General features: G+C 53.5%; 1 protein-coding gene across 5 annotated transcripts in view; it reads left to right on the top strand.

Moving 5' to 3' along the window:
* Positions 1 to 15,999, top strand: part of USP20 (ubiquitin specific peptidase 20) — a 42,981-nt gene that overhangs the window by 8,204 nt on the left and 18,778 nt on the right. For all 5 annotated transcript variants that reach the window (XM_059410559.1, XM_059410560.1, XM_059410562.1 and 2 more), the window contains exons 2-9: positions 5,641 to 5,751; positions 6,874 to 6,970; positions 10,558 to 10,611; positions 11,046 to 11,108; positions 11,447 to 11,578; positions 12,562 to 12,658; positions 13,117 to 13,186; positions 15,292 to 15,405. In XM_059410559.1, coding sequence (XP_059266542.1) covers positions 6,890 to 6,970; positions 10,558 to 10,611; positions 11,046 to 11,108; positions 11,447 to 11,578; positions 12,562 to 12,658; positions 13,117 to 13,186; positions 15,292 to 15,405 — 611 coding nt within the window. In that variant the 5' untranslated portion in view covers positions 5,641 to 5,751; positions 6,874 to 6,889. The remainder of the gene's footprint in view (positions 1 to 5,640; positions 5,752 to 6,873; positions 6,971 to 10,557; positions 10,612 to 11,045; positions 11,109 to 11,446; positions 11,579 to 12,561; positions 12,659 to 13,116; positions 13,187 to 15,291; positions 15,406 to 15,999) is intronic.

Here is a 15,999-nt window from a genome sequence, read left to right as displayed (position 1 = left end):
TCCCTCTCCTCCTACTCTCTGGACTTGATTACATTAGGTAGCTCAGAGAAGTGGAAACATACAGTATTTATCTTCTTTGTGTCTGGCTTATTTTTACCCAGTGTAATGTCCTCCAGGTTCATCTTTGTTGTAGCATGAGTCAGAATTTTCTTCCTTTTTTAAGGCTGAATAACATTCTGTTGTATGGATAGAGCACATTTTGTCTATTCATGTCTTTTGATGGACCCTTGGGGTGCTTCCTCCTTTGGTTCTTATGAATAGTGCTGCTATGAACACGGGTGTAGGAATATCTATTCAAGTCCCTGCTTTTAATGCTTTGGGGTGTATTGTTTATTGTGGGGGACACCTGGGTGGCTCAGTGGAGTGTCCAGCTCTTGGTCTCAGCTCAGGTTTTGATCTCAGGGTTGTGTGTTCAAGCCCCACATGGTGTAGAGATTACTTTAAAATAAAATCTTTTAGGGGCACCTGGCTGGCTCTTTTGGTAGAATATGTGGGTCTTAATCTCAGGGTCATGAGTTCAAGCCTCACGTTGGGCATGGAGTCTACTTAAAAATAAGATAGAATCTTTAAAATAATAAAGGGCTTTTAGTTAACTCTGTTGAGCTATAATTTACACACAGTAAAATGCATGTGCTTTAAGGAAGTAGTTCCTGAAATTTGACAGGTACAGAGCCGTGGCTAAATCCCATCTCAGTCAAGATCTAGAACATTACAACACCACGGACCCTTCCCTCTGGGCGTCTTAACAGTGTAGCCTCCGCCTCCTCCCCAGGCAACCACTGACCCAATTTCTAACACCTTCGGTTAGTTTTGTCTGTATCAAAGAGAATCCTAGAATGTGGACTCTTCCGTATCTGACTTCTTTGCTCAACTTAATGTGTCTGGAATTGACCCACGTTCTTTCTGATTTCGAGTAGTGTCCCGTTAGATGAATATAATGTCCGTTAGCTTCAGTCTCCTGCAGTTGGACACTGGGAGGTCTTTGCAGTTTGGGCCTGTGCCGTCTAAAGCTGCTACGAATGTTTGCCTACAAGTCTTGGTGTGGAGGTGTGTTTTCACGTCTCCCAGGCAAATAACCAATGGTGGAATCGCAGGGTCATGGGATAAGTGTAAGCTTGACTTTGTAGGAAGCTGCCTGGCTCTTTTCCAGCTTTTGATACTATTTTACAGTCCTATCAATACAGGCAGATTCCTTCACATCCTCAGCAACACCTGGTGTTAAAGATTCTATTATTTCTGGATGTCCTCGGTGCTGTGAGGTGTTCTCTGCAGAGGACACTGAGCATGCTTTTGTGTGTCTGTTGGCCCTTCTTACCTGGTATAGTACCTGCTCCGTCCTTCTCCTGTTTCACAAAACTGTGCAGTTTACTCTTCTCTGGGTTATAAGAGTTCTTCATATATCGTGGATATTTGTTAGATACATGTACAGTGAACATTTTCTCCCAGACTGTAGCTTGCTTTTTCATTCCCCTAACAGCATCTTTTGAAGAGAAAAGTATTTAATTTTGAAAAAAGTTCAGTTTTTTTTTTTTTAAGATTTTATTTATTTATTTGACAGAGAGAGATCACAGTAGGCAGAGAGGCAGGCAGAGAGGGGAAGGGAAGGAAGCAGGCCCCTGCTGAGCAGAGAGCCCGATGCGGGACTCGATCCCAGGACCCTGAGATCATGACCTGAGGCGAAGGCAGCGGCTGAACCCACTGAGCCACCCAGGCACCTGAAAAAAGTTCAGTTTTTTCCATGCTTCCTCGTATAACGAACACCTTCCATGTCCTAAGACCTTTGCAGATGCCAAAGTGGCAGAGCTTCTCTCCTAGGATTTCCCCTAGAAGTTCTAGAGTTTTAATGTTTGCTGCTGTTAAATCTGAGGTCAGGAGAACTGGCTGCCGGGGCCGTGTCGGGGTTGCTAGGGGAGGGGAGAGGGATGTGTCGTAGCGTGTGTCCACCCCTGCTGGGGGAGGCATGCCTGCAGCAGCACGTGGTGGCTCCACAGACGGACCTCGAAGGTTCTGCGGGCTTTGCAAAACTCCCAAACCACGTGTACAAAAAATCGGTGGGCAGGGGGCTTGAACTCACATGATGGCAGTAGGTGAATCTGGATTTGGAACATGGATGTTAATCAAGTCCTGTGCCTCACAGATTTGTCGTCTCCAGAACATTGAGGTGCTTCCCCCACAATAGATGAGACTGTGTATCCAGAACAGTTCAGAGTTTTAATCAAAGGAGGTGGTGTTGGGGCACCTGGATGGCTCAGTCTTAGTTAAGCATCTGATTTTGACTCAGATCATGATCCTGGGGTCATGGGATTGACCCCCATAGCAGGTTTCCCCCTCAGTGGGGACTGTGCTTGTCCGTCTCCCTCTCATCCTCCCCCCACTCATTCTCTCTCACTCACTCACTCACTGAAATAAGTAAAATCTTTAAAAAAAAATAAAAAGAAACATAAATTTCCGGAAACAGAAGTGGAGGAAGAGAGAAAGCTTGTTAAAAACACGAAGGACTGTTTACCTCTTGCTGTGGCAGGCAGTAGTCGCAGAACGAATTGAAGGGCAGAAGAGTCGGAGGCAGGCAGGATGCTGTCGGGGTTGAGAACGGTGGACCTTGGGGTTTTACCATCCCAAGAAGTGTGTTTCTAAGAACACATGTGCAGGTCTTGGATGATGTCCCTGATCACCTAGGTGCTGAGATGTGTGGCAGCAGGACAGAGCTGCCAGGAGCCAGGGTGGCTGCCCAGAGCCCTCCGGTGCACATGGAAGGAGGGAGCTCGTGGCTCAGGTGGAGGAGCTGTAGATGCAGCAGCTCGTTGGTGTGAAGGCCAGAGGAAAAGGTGGAAAACCGAAGGGCTCTGAAGCTGAGCTCTGGCGGCGCCACAAGCAAATGAAGAACTAGAGGAAAAAGAATTGGGGGAAGATGTCAGCAGTTTGAAAAAGAAAAAGCAAGTGGAGCATCTCAAGGATGTATTTTAGAGTAACTTGACTCTGCCAGAAACTTGGAGTAGAATTAGAAGAAAGGGAGGATCTTTTAAACCCTCTGTTGACCACCAATTACATAAAGTCTGTGATCCATTTCTAAATAAGTTTTGTGTAAGGTGTGAGGTAGGGGTTAAAGGTTATTTTTTTCCCCCATATACAGAGCCTCTGTTGAAAGGACTGCCTTTTGCCCATTGAATTATATCAGTACCTTTGAAAAAAATTTTTATTTATTCGAGGGTAAGGGAGAGAAGAAGTGGCGGGGACAGAGAATGAGTGGGGGGACAGAGAGAGGAAGAAGCAGATGCCTTTGCTGAGCATGGGGTCCAGTGCGGGGCTGAATCCCAGGACCCTGAGATCATGGGCCCAAGCTGAGGGAAGATGCTTAACTGACTGAGCCACCCAGGCACCCCTATCAGTACCTTTTTTGAAATCATTCAACCACATATGTGTGGGTCTAACTCCAGACTCTTGCTTCTGTTCCCTGGAGCCATGTGTCTGTGTTCGAGCCAATGCTACCCTGACTTGATTACTAAACCTTTATAAAGAGTCTTCAGTCAGATGATATAAGTCTACAGATTTTGTGCTTTTGCCAAATTGTTTGGGCTCCTTTAGGTTTTTTTTTTTTCTGTATACATTTTAGAATTAGCTTGACAATTTCTGCAAGAAAGCTTGCTCAGATTTTCACTGAGATTGCATCGAATCTGTAGACCAATTTGGGGCAGAATGGATTTTTTTTTTTTTTTAAAGATTATTTATTTGACAGAGAGATCACAGGTAGGCAGAGAGGCAGGCAGACAGAGAGGGGGAAGCAGGCTCCCCGCCGAGCAGGGAGGCCAATGCAGGGCTCGATCCCAGGACCCTGAGACCATGACCTGAGCAGAAGGCAGAGGCTTAACCCACTGAGCCACCCAGGTGCCCCCCAGAATGGATATCTTAATATTGAGTACGCCAATCCATGAACATGGTTTATCTCTCCTATATATTTAGATCTAATCTAATTTCATGAATAGGAAGATTCAATATATACATTTTTAGTGGTTGCAGTGTACAACAGAGTCTGGTTGTGTCATTATTTGTCCAATGGCTATTACTGTTTCCTTAGGTTCCCCCCATTATAAACAGCACATACCTTTGTCATTCTGTCTTTGCACATACTCTGATTACTTACCTAGAAAAAATCTGGAGTCCCCTTAACCCTCTGGACTCTTCTTTGCTATCTGCCTCATTTAAACTGGTGATTTGTGTGCAGTGAGGTGGGGAATGTCAGTGGTCTGGGCCTATTTTGGGGAGGCCCCAGCAGCGCACTGATTTAGAAGAGGAGGTAGCAAAACTCTGGCAGCAGGCCTGGGTTATTTTGCCAAGCCCTGGAGCTAAGAATTTTTTTTTGAAAAAGAGTTTTAGTACATTGTAAGAAAAAAATACAAAGAATATGTGATCAAGATAAACATGACCCACAAAGCCTAAATCATTTACTGCCTAATACTTTATAGACAAGGTTCGTCAAGCCCCGATTCAGAGCTTGGCTCTGTACCAGTCTGATCAAGGACCCACCCAAGGACTGACTGACTAGCTGAGGGTTGACCTTGGCTTAGTCCTGGAGATACTGAACTCCAGCTCTGTGTCTTCTATAAAACAGGGTCAGTGAGGGTACATGGAGGGTTGTTAGCCACAGGGCTCTTTTTTTTTTTTTTTTCCCTTTCCCCTATCTCAAGTTGGAGAAACTTAAGTAGTCTGATTGCATGTGTGCCTCCGGATGGGCCCATCGCTGTCATCCTTGTCCTGGGCACCACCCCTGGTATTGGGCATCAGGCTCATAAGCCGACTCTGCCATCCAGCTGGAGAGATGGGCCCCACACCAAAGTCACTTCCTCCCCGCTCTCTCCAGTGTCCTCACCGTATTGTAGCTTGTCAGCCTGGTGCACTTGACCTTGGTGGAAATGAAAAAAACTAACAAACAAACAACAAAAAACCTAAAAATCTGTCTTTGAGTGAAGAGGCTTGGAATTTAGAACCTTGAGCTTGTCATTGTCATGTGACCATTTTAAATGTTAGCTTCTAACTGCCTCTCCCTCTTCAAACTGCCCGCATCTGGGAGACTGTGGCCCAGCAGGGCAAGGGGGGGCAGTGGTGACACTTGGATGGACTTAGTTGTGCCTCTCGCCTGGGGTTGCTCAAGACTTGGGGTTTGGGGGTTCTGAGCAACACAGGATCCTCGGGAGGCACCAAGGATGACCTGAGGGTCCCAGGGGCATTCGTGGAAGGGGCTGGACCTTCTGTCCAGAGGGTTAACAGGCAGTGGCAGCCAGAGGGAGCATTAGTTGGGGAGGCCTGTGGCCCTCTCTTACAGACCCTTGAAGGTCTCTGCTCTCGGGGATCATAGAGATGATGCCCAGCAGTGGCTAGTGAAGGGTCCAACACCCCCAAAGAGGGGCAGGTCCTATTTGCCAGCTCTGCACAAGCCTTCTCGAGCTACCCTGGGACTGGTGTGTTATTACTGTCCCTGTGAATGGACTGAGGAGCCTGTCCAGCCCGTGGATGCCTCAAATGTTCAAAAATTCACTTGCCCTCCTCCGGAGGAATTCGGGCCCATTTTCAGCCTCTGGTCAGTGCAAAGAGGGATTTTGAAATAACAGAGCTGCATGAAGTCCACTGGTTTGTTCCCCACTCCAGGTTCCCTGCTGGAGGCCCACGCTCACCCCAGCAGGCGCGGCCCACCACTGCCAGCTGTCCACGGAGAATGCGGATGTCAGCTGCTTCCTGGGGGTGGCGCTCTACACAGAGGTAGGCCTGCAGCCTCCCTGTCTGGGGAGGGGCGGGGGGCCTGAAACCCGGACCCAGGAGGGAAGTCTTTTAGGTGAAATAAGGGGATTGTGGTTATATCTTTTTTTTTCTTTTTTTAAGTCCTTATCTTCTAGAAGAACATGCTGAGATGAAATGATAGGGTATGTGGGTTCTGCTGCCAAAAGGAAGAGGGAGGTTGGGTGAAGCTAGGAGACGGTCCGTGGGAGCGAGCCACGCAGTTCCGTCTGCTGCTGCGTGTGTTTGCACTTTCCCAAGGTGGAAAGAGAGCGACCACAGGCGGGGCCTCGTGGGTCCAACCAGCTTGGGCATTAGCCCTGGCCTCGCACTCCTTTCTGTGAGACCCAAGAGAAGGAGGAACCTCTATTTCCTAATCTATAAAATGGGGCTTCATCACAGCTGCCTGGGAGATGGCTGGGGCAGTTTGCAGTCAAGTAATGCCGGGAGACCACTTCGGGTGTTACCTGGAACCTTAGCAGCCGCCGGGAACAGCAGCTGTGGCTGGGGCCTTCTGGGAGAGCGGGGGTCCGCCTCCCTCGGCAGGACACGCAGCCTCTGCTGTTGATCCAGCCACCTGGGCTCCACGTCATCTCTGGTTGGTTTGGACGTTTTTGGCAACAGTTTGGAGCTAGAATCAATAGTCGGATTCCTGGGTGCGATTTCTGCCAAAATTTTGGGTGGCTGAGGCAAATTCAGGTATTTCTTTTTTGACATTTTCTTTGGAAATAATTGTAACTCACAGGACGTTGCCACAAATGTCACGCAGCTTCCCCCAGTGGTACCACATCTTTGGTGTATCTGCAGGACGGTGTCCCAGCCGGTAGAGCTGACGGCGGCACACCCCACAGAGCTTACTCACAATTACCAGTTTTACTCATGCCCATTTGTGAGTCCTTGAGCAACCCACTGGGATCAATATTACCATCACGCCCAGTTCTCAGAGAAGGCCAGTGAGGCTCAGAGCAGTTAAGTAGCTTCCCCGAGTCACCACCTGATTTGTGGCAGAGCCAGGGCCCGAGACCAAAGTTGTGCACTGAGCCAGTAGCCCATGCTTCCCTCCTGCAGCGGCTGCTGTTAACCCAGTCTCCCTGCATTTTCTCATAGGTGAGCCCAGGCCAGAATGGGGGACTCCAGGGACCTTTGCCCTCACCTTGACTCCATAGGGGAGGTGACCAAGGAGGACTTGGTGTTCAAATCTAAGGTAAAGCATTAGACCTTCCAAGGCTGGCAGCCACTCCCGGGGGCCCTGCGTTCCTGAGATGCAGATGTTTCCAAAGGCAGTGGAAGAACTGGCTTCCCGACAGTCTCTGCTTAGGCTTTTGTGTAAATGGAGGGCCTGGCGTCTGTTCGGGAGGCCTTCGGGGGGGGGGGGGGGGGTGCATCCTAATGGCCATTAATTAGTACTTAGCTCACTCCATCTGGGAGCCACTAATGCTCTGCGCATTAGAGGCTGGCGCAGGTGCCCAGAGCCTTCTCAGGGCAGGGCGTGGATCATGCTTTGAGAGCCCACGGAGATTTTGACACATGTGACCCGAGGAGGGCCCTGGGGGGTCCACAGTGAGAGATGGTGGGCCTCTCTGAGTGGGGAGGATGTGTCTTTGTCTGGAAAAATGTTTTGAATCTGTGTAATACTTTCCTGTGGTTCAAAATCAAACAACATGAAAATACCAACCTCAAGAAGTCCCCCCGCCCTCTGTGCTCACCCTCCCCTTCCCCCCTTTAGGGCACCACTTACAGGAGTTTTTTCTGGACCTTTTCAGAGTTTCTTTATGCAAATATGCTTATTTTTCATTTTCCTCTGCGTTCCCTAAAAGGTAGCATTACTGCAGACGCTGTTGTAACTTGCTCTGTTCACCAGACAGCCTGTCCCAGAGCTCTTTCAGCCCTGGTACCTAGACAGTTTTCTCGCTCTTGGCCCTGGCCTTGCCTGGTGTCTCGTTGTATGGGCTGCAGGACTCAGCGTCTGTGGGTGGCGGCGTGGCTCTTTGATGTGGCCAATGTGATGCTGGGACGAGTGGCCCCGGGGGAGTGCTGCTGGGTGCGGGGCAGAGCGTGCGGAGGGCGCACTCCTGGGAGTGGGTCTGGGGTCAGATTCCCAGACTCGCGTCCGGCTCTTCTTTCCGGGCACCTGATGCTGGTCCCTCAGCCTCCCCGTTAGCAGCAGTCCCGGCTGGCCTTTGGCCTGAGCTTAGCCTGGGCCCGTGGGAGGGATCCGGCGCTCTCAGTACCTGCGGCTTCTTCTGAAGTAGTTTCGCTTCTCTGTGGTCTGGAGGAGGGCCGAGCGAGGCTGCGGTGCATCTGCACTGACCCCGGGCTCTGCGCGGAGGAATGAGCGAGGCCAACCGTCGGGACTTTCCTCCAGAGGAGGCAGGAAGGGGGCATCTGGCTCAAACTGGCGAGCGAGGAGGGCAGATCCGGGCTGGGGCACAGCAGCCTTTTGGAGGTGCATCTGTCTCGGGCCCGTGTTTCGGGGAGCATGTCGTCCACCCTGCCCTGAGCATCCCGGGCCCTACAAACTGAAACGATTGTTTTAGAGCACCAGAAGGGGGAGGGCTATGAACAGGTCAGGCGGGTTGTAGGAGATGCGGATGGCCAAGAAACTCCTCAGAGAAGATGCTTAACCTCACGAGCAGTCGGGGCGATTGCTGAGGGGGCGGGATGAGAGTGTTTTTGTCCGCCAGGGAAGCCGCAGGCGGGTGGGCTCGGAGCTGCCGGCATGGAGGGAAGGAGACCACGCGCGGTGGGGCTGGGTCGGCGTTCCTGTCCCTTCGGGGAACTTGTCCAGCAGCTACGTAAGTACCGTCGCAGAGACACGAGCACAGCAGTGTCCACAGAGCAGCACGTGCCAGAGGAGGGAGCTGGCGGCGCTCCGCGTAGTCATCAGGAGGGGAACGGGGTCAGTTGCGCTGCGCCCGCGGCGTGGGCCCGTGTGATCATTGCGGGGGACGCGGTGTGATGTCCGTGTCCAGTGTCGGACGATGACCATAAAAAGGTGGCAGAAGCGTGTGTCGGAGAAACATGTACAGTATGATCTGATCTTTCCTAAAGCCACACCAAGAGTGTGCATATGCTTTTGTATCAGTAGAAAATGTGGAGGGACCTGTGTCCAATTATTCTGGCACATAGATTTACTATACGGTAATCCTCTACTTCAGACTGTGTGTACATGTATGCATTGTCTGCACTGTTAAAACAAGCGTCCTGGGCACCCGGCCGGCTCATTCGGGAGAGCATGTGACTCGGGACGGCAGAGCTGTGTGTTCGAGCCCCACGTGGACTTAGAGCCTACTTAAAAGCCTGGGGACACTTTTGTCATCCCAATGACTGAAAGCAAGAGGAAGCCCCAGATGAAGGAAGTGAATTGTGAAATCAGGAAAACACAAAAGAGATGGCAAATTCAGGAAGGTTCAGAGCTGCCGACGGCTCCCCGGGCTGGCCGCAGCACCCCCAGCGGGAGTCCCAGTCGGGCTGCGGACCCCAGTTCCAGCCTGCTTAACCTCAGCCTGACGCGGAGCTCCGAGTTTAGACATGGCCACAAACTGGGCTTCGTGCCAATGAGATGTTCCTGAGGGAGCGTGGTGGGGGAAGGCCTGCTTTCCAGCCCCGGCTCCCCGGCTTTCCCGTCCCAAGCCTGCTCCGTAGCATGGCAGGACCTCTGAGCCTCAGTTGATCATCTGTCCGAGGGAGGTCTGCACGGACTGGTGGGGTGATGTGAACCGTGTGTGACGAACTGAGCCCAGTCCTCCTCAGTACATAGACCTTTCGCTCTGACTGAGCCCCTTGTTGTAACTGCTGTCAGACCTGGCCCTCAGAGTCCACTTCAGAAGACGGAGGTCCCTTGGGCATTGTGGAGCCTTAGCTGGGAACTGCTGTTCTAGACATGTGCACACAGGCTTATGTAGGGCACATTTTAAGTTGTAACAAAGAGACCCTGAAATACAGTATCTTAAATGAGAGAGACATTTCTTTTTCTCTCACCGAATCGTTCCGAGCTAGGTAGGGTGGTAGGGCGGCCCTACCACAGGACTTTCATCTCTGAGTCCAAGGTGCTTGCCTGCGCTCCTGCCCTCGCATCCACATTCCAGCCGGGGGAAGGAGGAGAAGGAACTAGGGGTGTGCACAGCCCAAAAGCGGCATGTGTCACTTTCACTGTCATCTCATGACAAGAACTGTGACCCCAGTGGGGGCTGAGAAACAGTCTGCAGTCGGCTGGCCATGTGCTCAGCCCAAATCCGTGCATTTTGTTACTGAAACAAGAAGGGGAGATACTGATGGACAGGCTCTGTCACCCGGAAGACCAGAAACCTCGGTGTTTTCTGGGGACCTCAGACGTAGCCACGTTGCAGTTTGTGCTAGGCGCTGGGAAGTCACAGGGGTAGACTGGGCAGACCATGCCTCTTTCACGGAGCCCAGGGTCTGGGTGGGGAGAAAGGCTTACACAGTCTTCAAAGGAAGAGAGGAGGGTGTGAGTTAAGAGCACATTAATGGGTCCACTGATTTAAGTTTCAAGTGATTTTACAGAATAGGTGTTGGCAGCACATAATGAAACAAAATTCAGAAGTGAAGTGTGAAGTGCCCTGCGAGGGGGGACATGCAGATTGGCAGGCTGGTGAAAGCCTTTCCAAGGTATAAAAAGATCCAAAACGAGGTTGAGGATACACTGGCCCAACAGGGGCCCCGCGGCTGCTGGGCAGTCTTTCAGTGGAGAGCTTTGGGGTCCGGCCGTCGGCGCCTCTGGCTGGAGTGGCCCCCCTGGGCTGCTCACGCTCGGCTCTTCCCCTCGCACAGGGAGTCTGTCAGTCGTGTGGTGTTGCTGGACCGAACCTGTGGGCCTGTCTCCAGGTAAGCCATCCTTGTCACCGTTGGGGGCGGGGAGCTTGGTCTAGACCCTAGGCTGGGAGCATCTGTCTCTGGTGGGCGCTGCTGGAAACGTCAGGTGGGGACACGGGGCCTGGTTGTCTCAGGCCCCGGGCCCAAATCAAGAAGGCACTAGAGTGAGGGGATGGGTCTGGGCGCCACGCAGCCAGGCCTCAGTTGGCTCCCATCTCACTGTGACCCTGTCTGGGCTTTGTGCAGGAGATCAGTAGCCCAGGGCACCCTGCTCCCCCTTACTCAGAGGCCAGGGCAGCTGGCACGGTAGCTGTCCCGTTGAGCTGGAACCACAGGGTGTATAAAGCTGTTGTCCTGCGGGGTGACAGGACCTCAGTCGCTTGTGGGTCCTGGTGGTGGAAAGGGCCAGTGCTTGCTCCTTGCTCCTTCCCTCCCTCTCTCCGCAGGTCTCCTGCCCTTACGTTGGCTGCGGAGAATCCTTTGCCGACCACAGTACCATTCATGCTCAGGTGAGCGCTGTGGCCGGGAGCATGGGCCCCGCGGGCAGACGGCCCCGCATCCGAGCCCCTGCTTCTGCGGCCTCTCAGCTCCGTCTGCCCCCTCTGGGCCTCGACGGCCGTGTCTGTAAAATGGGTCTAAGGGCAGCAGGAAGCGCGAGCTGATCTGCCGGTGCGAGCCTCCAGCCCTTGCGGGTATCTGGTCAGCGGCAGCCCTAGGTGTCCCCGGCTGCGGGGCGAGCAGATTCTGAGCTTCCAGGCCTCTGTCCTGACCGAGGTCGCCCCGAGCTGCCGCGGGGCCCCTGTTGGGCCAGTGTATCCTCAACCTCGTTTTGGATCTTGCCCTCTAGGCAAAAAACCATAACCTGACGGTGAACCTGACCACATTCCGGGTGTGGTGTTACGCCTGCGAGAAGGAGGTGTTCCTAGAGCAGAGGCCGGCAGCGCAGCCGGCAGGCCCCTCACCCAGGTTCTCGGAGCAGGTAAGGGGGTGCCACGGAGTCAGTGCCGGAGGTAGTGACATACGCCTGTGACCCAGGCGGGATGGTGGTTCCCAGATGGCACCTGTCCCCGGGCAGTGTTCTCAAGTGCCTGCAAATGCTTGCTGAGCCCTGAGCCAAGGCTCACGTGGAGGGTTGAGGACACAGACACCCTCATGGGAAGGGCTTCCCTTTGGGAGTCCACAGGCCGTGGGGAGGCTGTGTGCAAGGACTTGTGGGAGCCTGGCTTGGGGCCTGTGGGGGGCCCCTGCTGCCCCAGCTCTAAGCTGTATCCCCAGTAGTCACTGCAGTGCCGTCCGTGCTCTCTGGGAAAGGCCTGGAAACCCGTCTAACGAGGCGCTGACCAGTCCCTGCGCCCCACTTAAAGGCAGTGGGTCCCGTATGGAGGGCAGCCTCGGGCTGGGGTCAGTGCGCTGCTTGGGGCCGGCCAGCTACCAGCTGCAGTGAGAGCCCGGGGGACCCCGCGTGTCCGTGTGTGCCTGCCTCCCCCACACTGACACAGCCTCTGTCACATAGGCGCTCCCTGCGTGTTTGTGAAAGATGTTTGCAAACGTGGAAGATGTTTATGATTTTTACCCCAAAAGACTATCATACAGCATATGGACAGTAGCTTGTTTTGGGGGCCTGTGCATAGCAACAGTTAAAAATCTGCAAGCTATGCGTGGACATCTCGAATTATCTCAGGAAAGTTACATTGTCATTATTCTTCGTTTCTATTTTTTTTTTTCCAGATCTGTTACAAATAAGATAATTTTTTCATTATTGTAACTAAAATACAAGTTCCCGGGCTGGGGCCACCAGTGCCGGCTCTGGGGTGCCCTCTGCTCAGCCGGGCTGACTCGGTGCGGACTCGCGGCTGGGGGCTGGGCTTCCTTTCCCCCCCCGGGGGGGGGGGCGCATGGGCCTCTGACCCCACCCCTCCCGCCTCACCTCCCCGTGCTCCTCACGCGGAGTCTCCCTCGCAGGACTCCCCCCTGCCCTCCCACCTTCTGAAAGCCGTCCCTATTGCTGTGGCCGACGAAGGAGACTCCGAGTCCGAGGATGATGACCTGAAGCCTCGAGGTAGCCCGACCCCAGGACGGGGGGCGCCGTGGTGTGGGGCATGGGGGGGTCTCGGCTATGGGCCGGGAGGGCCTCCCGACCGACGACCGACGGCCTGATGGCTGACGGCCAATGGCTCCCCTTGGAGTGCCAGCTGTCCGGCTGAGTCCCAGTGGCCTGCCAGCCCTCACCCCGCTCCTCAGTCCCGTGACCCCACACGGGCCGGCCCTGCCGCCCCCTGCCTCCTCACCTGTGCGGGGCGGACGCTGGGCCAAGTTGGGTGGAGGGAGGAAGGGTCCGTCTGTCTGAAACTCTCAGGGACCCACAGCTCTCCTGAGCAGAAACACATGAACGTACTTGGCAGATTTCTGGGGCGGGACACCAGCCCCCCCCCCGTCCCGCCCCGGTTGGATGATGCCGCAGCTCTGCTGGGAGGGGCAGGGCCCTCACTTTCCCTCCCCCGTGTGACTGGTTCCTAGGCCTCACGGGCATGAAGAACCTCGGGAACTCGTGCTACATGAGCGCCGCCTTGCAGGCCTTGTCCAACTGGTAGGTGGTGCCCTCGCCCAGGGGCTGGGGGGCCTGGAGCCGTCGCCGGGTGCCCTGAAGGTGGCCGCAGCCCCTGGGCTCTGTCGTGCATGTTACCCCCAGATGCGTGTATACGGATCCACATCAAAAACCGTAAAAACACACATGGCCTTTGGCCCAGCTGTCCCTCCTGTCAGAATTAGTCCTAGGAAGGTCGGCTGAGGTGTGGAGCATGTTGCCTGGGGGGGGGGGGGGGGGGTGTCCCTATCCTGTGTTCACAGGAAGGTTTGATGGTCCACATGTGTTTGTAAAGATTTTATCTATCTATCTATCTATTTATTTATTTATGTGAGAGGTGAGCAGTGGGGAATGGCACAGGGAGAGGGAGAAACCGCCTCCCGGCTGAGCAGGGAGCCTGATGTGGGGCTCTATCCCAAGACCCGGGGGTCATGACCTGAACCTTAATGCAGATGCTTAGCCTACTGAGCCCCCCAGGCACCCCAGTGGTCCCCATTTACAGGCTAGATTTACAATGAGTACAGGACAGTATTTACTGAACGTAAGGGTCAGAATGTGGCCGTGGGGAGAAAGGAGGTTGTGAAGCTTTGTGTGCCGCAGTCCCATTTGGGGGAGACAGCCTGAATTTTTTTTTAAAGATTTTATTTATTTGTTTGACAGATACACAGCGAGAAAAGGAACACAAGCAGGGGGAGTGGGAGAGGGAGAAGCAGGCTTCCCACTGAGCAGGGAGCCCGATGCGGGGCTCGATCCCTGGACCCCGGGATCATGACCTGAGCTGAAGGCAGGCGCCCCTGGATTCCTCATTTCTGTCTAGGATAGGCTGTTAACTGTGAAGCCAGGGCATTTCCTGGTACATAGGTGTCCTGCTTGGGAGGGACTTGGTGCCTGCCTGTGTGAGGGGGGGGGGGGGGGATGTGTGCGTAGGAACGTCCAGAAGGATGCATGCCTAGAATCTTCCCGAGTAGTTGTCCTCACAAGATAGGATTAAAGTCACTTACTGAGGGTGCCTGGGTGGCTCAGTACATTAAGCCTCTGCCTTCAGCTCAGGTCATGATCTCAGGGTTCTGGGATTGAGTCCCGCATCGGACTCTCTGCTCGCAGGGAGCCTGCTTCCTCCTCTCTCTCTCTCTGCCCGCCTCTCTCCCTACTTGTGATCTCTCTCTGTCAAATAAATAAGTAAAATCTTAAAAAAAAAAAAAAATAGGGGCACCTGGGTGGCTCAGTGGGTTAAGCCGCTGCCTTCGGCTCGGGTCATGATCTCAGGGTCCTGGGATCGAGCCCCGCATCGGGCTCTCCGCTCAGCGGGGAGCCTGCTTCCCTCTCTCTCTCTCTGCCTACTTGTCATCTTTCTCTGTCAAATAAATAAATAAAATCTTAAAATAAATAAATAAATAATAAAGTCACTTACTATTTGCCCATCTCTAGACATTCTAGTGTTTTTACAATGAATATGTATTGCTTCAAGTAATGAGATAAGTTGAGGAAAAGGGAAGATGCCTTCAGGTTGGGGAAGGTTTCCACGGAGTGGGCTGGGGTCAGGGACAGGCGCGCTCTCTCTGTCAGGCAGCAGCCGGCCCCTGACCACACGGCCCCCGAAGCCGGCAGCGCTGCAGCCCTGGGAGAGGGATGGGGGCTGTTTCGGCATCTCGGGGCGGCCGTAACAGAGCATGGCAGGCAGGGTGCTCGGAACAGAAATTTATTCTCTCTCAGTTCTGGAGGCTACAAGTCTGAGGTCAAGGTGCGGGTGGGGGCAGGGGGAGGGGCGGCCCCTCTCCTTGACTGCTAGATGGCTGCCTTCTCCCTGTGTCTTCATGTCATCCTCCTCTGGGCGTGTTTGTGTCCACATCTCCTCCTGGCAGAAGGACGCAGTCATATAGGACCAGAGCCCACCCAGAGGGCCTCCTTTGAACCTAATTATGAGTCCAAATACAGTCACCTTTTGAGGTCTCCAACATGGGAATTTGGGGAGACCCAATTCATCCTGTGATGGGTCATCTGCAGGCCTTTCTGGCTCAAGGGCAGCAGCATGCCCCCGCCGCCCCCACCGTAGGCTCTTGCTTCTCTCACCAGCTCTTTCTAACCAATGCCACGTACCCTGCCCCTAGCCCTCCACTGACCCAGTTCTTCTTGGAGTGCGGAGGCCTGGTGCGCACAGACAAGAAGCCAGCGCTGTGCAAAAGTTACCAGAAGCTGGTCTCTGAGGTCTGGCACAGGAGACGGTGAGTGACTGAGCCCCTGACCTTGGGCAGGCGCCCGGGGCCCAGGATTTCTCTCTCTGCCCCTCAACCATGCACTCCCTGTGCCTTTAGCCCCTCACTGTGTGCTTGTCACCTGGGTGACCCGCGCGGCAACCTCGTTTTACAAATTGGGGAAACTGAGGCTTGGAGAGAGTTTATGTGTCTTGCTCAAGGAGCTTGAATTTGAAAGTGGCATTGCCCCGAGCCTGTAGCCACTTCCCTGACCTGTGTGCCGAGGCCCAGACACGTGCCATGACTAGTCCCAGTCCTACCTGCCACCATGCATGCGGGAGAGACTCTCACAGGCGGTGGCTGGTGAGGACCCCAGAGGGGCTTAGCTCAGTGTGAAATGAATTTGCAGACCAGAAGTTTGGGTTAGACCTGTTTCCTCAGGAAAATTGGGAATAACTTAAAATGAGTTCATAGAAATATGCCGAGTGTAAAAGCAGATTATAAAACAGTGTGATGTAGTATAACTCCCGTTCTGTCAGAATTCTGCTAGGTTTATTTTCTGTGTGTGTGTTTTCCTGGAAAAGTCTGGAAATGTTGATGGCAGTCATCTCTGGGTGGTGCTAT

The sequence above is a fragment of the Mustela nigripes genome, chromosome 9 (genome assembly GCF_022355385.1).
Source record: "Mustela nigripes isolate SB6536 chromosome 9, MUSNIG.SB6536, whole genome shotgun sequence".
NCBI classification, from domain to species: Eukaryota; Metazoa; Chordata; class Mammalia; order Carnivora; family Mustelidae; genus Mustela; species Mustela nigripes.
Note: the sequence above shows the minus strand (reverse complement) of the source record. Positions and strands in the feature narration are given on the sequence as shown.